This window comes from Schistocerca nitens, chromosome 2 (assembly GCF_023898315.1).
Source record: "Schistocerca nitens isolate TAMUIC-IGC-003100 chromosome 2, iqSchNite1.1, whole genome shotgun sequence".
NCBI lineage: Eukaryota > Metazoa > Arthropoda > Insecta > Orthoptera > Acrididae > Schistocerca > Schistocerca nitens.
The window spans coordinates 1,069,901,891-1,069,904,971 of NC_064615.1; the positions used below are offsets into that span (position 1 = coordinate 1,069,901,891).

The window sequence follows — 3,081 nt, forward strand, 5'->3', positions numbered from 1 at the left end:
TTGTATTTGATAGTTGTCTCCAGTTACTAGTTTTGTGTAGAAATTTGCTAGTGTACAAGTAGTAAAGAGCATTTTTCCTGTTTAATAGAAAGAAAATAAAAGCCCAATGATGATGCTGACACTTCATTGAAACATTTCTGGGATATAGAAGATAAAATAGTTTTGCTCCAGGCAAAAACAAATCCACTCGTAAATAAAGTTTACATCTTGTCAACAAGTTGACTGCCAATGCTACTGAATAAGGGTATTTTGTTAAAGGAGGAAGAGAAATGAACGTGCAGCTCTTGGAACACTGAAATTTTATTTGCTGCAAGCATGTTACAAGCATGTTACAAGAAATGAGTCAATCGAGAACAGTGAACACGACGAGGGATATTGAGGGCGGCAGCGGTGGGTAGCGCCAAGTCACAGGAGGCTGGGCAGCAGCTTGTCGGGCGGGACGCTGTAGTAGGTGACGTTGTTGACGTAGTACGTGGACAGTGTGTACTCCTGGTCGGGGCGCACGCCGTACGTCAGGATGCCGTACATGCCGTCGTCGCGATGCGCCACAGGCATAGACACCATCAGCCGGTAGCCGCTCGAGTCCGAGATCTGCTTGTACACCAGCGGCTCTGTCTGCGCAAACACACAACCTTTGCTTTAGCGACACTCGCGTTTACGAGAATCAGAACATTTAAAAACTCGTGGACATACAGTATGGCCTTCATGCTACAGAGAGAGAGGCAGAGGGAAAAGTGTTTTTGAAAAGGTTGTAAAAAAAACCAATTAATTTTTCCCTATTGTATTTTTACCATCTCAAATTACATACAAAATCATTTAAGAAGATTAAGTAAATTGAACAACGTTTTAAGAATATCTCGAGTAGGATGATCTGTGTTTAGGTGCAGACACGGGGAAGCCTACCCGTCAAAACCGATACCAGTATTTTAGTTATTCATAACGGATATTTTCGGTATTTGTTTGGTCTCGGTTATAGCAGGCGCTTTTTATTCTTTCCTAGTAACTGGGAAAAAGAACAGAAATATCAATTAGCCCTAGCAGCGGTGCTAAAATTTTTGGTTTTTAAATAACCTTTTTTTTATTCGTAAAATTTCCGTTGCATTGGAATACTGCGTTATAATACAACATGGAAAAAGTGATCAGTCCTGTTTTAACGGCAATGCCGACAGAAACGAGCAACAAACACATGGCATAATAATTGCTACAGCATTCTTAACACAGTAATGTACCTGTTACCATGTGTAGTGGCATATTAGGTGGTAGGCCTGTACATGCAGTGTGCTACACACGCTAACTTGGTCTAATGTAGCTTCGCCGTAAGTAATCAGTTGTATTATGGAATGGCACCATCCCTAATTTGGAAATATTTTACGTAGTGTTGTGTCAATGAACTACAATGCTCCATGTACTTCAAAACACTACAAACGGGGGAAACACTACAAACTTGGAATATTATATAAGGGGAAAGCGTAAAATTTAACAATTCACTCATAATTTAAAATAAAAGTAGATGATCTGCTGCCAGTGTCTACGTAATGTCTTTATCAGCTTGTAGCGCTTGAAAACGGACAAATTAACACGAAAAAGACTTCAACCTTAGTTTTCTGACTTCGGCGCCATTTGTATTGCCTAAGTAGTTGTATGATACTCGATTACAACATGGTTTTTGAGTACAGTTTAAAAATATAAGAAGTGGTAAGAGAATACAAGTGATGTTTTGTAATGATCAACCACGTAACACTTCTCAAGAAAAGCAGCAACCGGTGGACGGATTAAGATTTCTTTTATTTGCATGTTGAGTTGCCGGCCGAAGTGGCCGAGCGTTTCTAGGCGCTTCAGTCTGGAACCGCGACCGCTACGGTCGGAGGTTCGAATCCTGCCTCGGGCATGGATGTGTGTGATGTCTTTAGGTTAGTTAGGTTTAAGTAGTTCTAAGTTCTAGGGGACTGATGACCTCAGATTTTGAGTCCGATAGTGCTCAGAGCCGTTTGAACCGTTTTAACATTCGGGTTAAACTGGCGATGAAAAAAACGATATAACCGAAAGGCGTTTGCTTTAACGATAAGCATCGTCGTTTGTAGTCTTACTTCTAGGCGCGTTTTTAACTTATTCATCACATTCTTTAGTATACCAGAGGGGTTTGAACCACCACCTGTCGAATCCGATCTTTCAGGTCTTCAACTCTCTTCAGGTAACAAGAAAATGGTGCACGCTGTTACGCTCCGTGAACGAGGAGACCGTGCGATATCCCCATTTCGAGAGATAACGTGATTAGGAAATAAAGCATTTCCAACATTCACGCTTATTCTTGTCATGTGGAATTTTGCTTCATCTTGTTGGGAAAATGTCTCCTTGTTTACTGCGCACTGAGGAAGTTGTGGAATAAGAAAGTTTTACAACATGTCACTGGCACAGCACTGCCTTGATCATCTTCGAAAAAATATGGTTCTATGATCCCAGATGAAGGCACAGTATTTTTTGTGGAATGGATATGTTGCTGATGCTGCTGTCTAGGTTTTACGTTAGGAATGTTAAAAACCGACTGGTTAAAACATATACCGGTGTTTGTGCTGAATAATCGGTATTTCTTTGGTCTCGGTTGTACACGGCGTTTTTGTCATTTTTTACTAATAACAGGGTAAAATAACAAATATCAGTTAGCCATAGCGGCAGTGATAAAATTTTTGGTTTTTAAATAAAGCTTTTTAAAAAACGAATAATTTTTATTCGTAGAATTTCCATTGATTTGGAATATTGCACTTTAATAGAAAATAGGAAAAGTGATCAGCGCTATTTTAATAACAATGCCGACAGAAACGAGCAACGCACACATGGAATAAGAACTGCTACAACATCCCTGACACAATAATGTAGCTGTTACCATGTGCCGTGCCATATTGGATAGTACGCGTGTACGTGCAGTATGCAAGACTTCCCCATCTGGTCTTATGGTAGGTTACCGCTGTCATCGTCAAAGTCAGCTGTTACACAATGGCACCATTCCCAGTCTCTCAATATTTGCCGAAGTGTGGTGTAAATGAACTACAATGTTCCATTTGCTTTAAAACTTTACAAAAGGGG

General features: G+C 40.3%; 1 protein-coding gene across 1 annotated transcript in view; it reads left to right on the plus strand.

Annotated features, from left to right (window-relative positions):
- LOC126235551 (fibroin heavy chain-like) overlaps nt 1-296 on the plus strand; it is a 14,909-nt gene extending 14,613 nt beyond the window's left edge. Inside the window, exon 4 of the mRNA XM_049944267.1 lies at nt 259-296. Coding sequence (XP_049800224.1) covers nt 259-296 — 38 coding nt within the window. The remainder of the gene's footprint in view (nt 1-258) is intronic.
- The last annotated feature ends 2,785 nt before the right edge of the window (nt 297-3,081 follow it).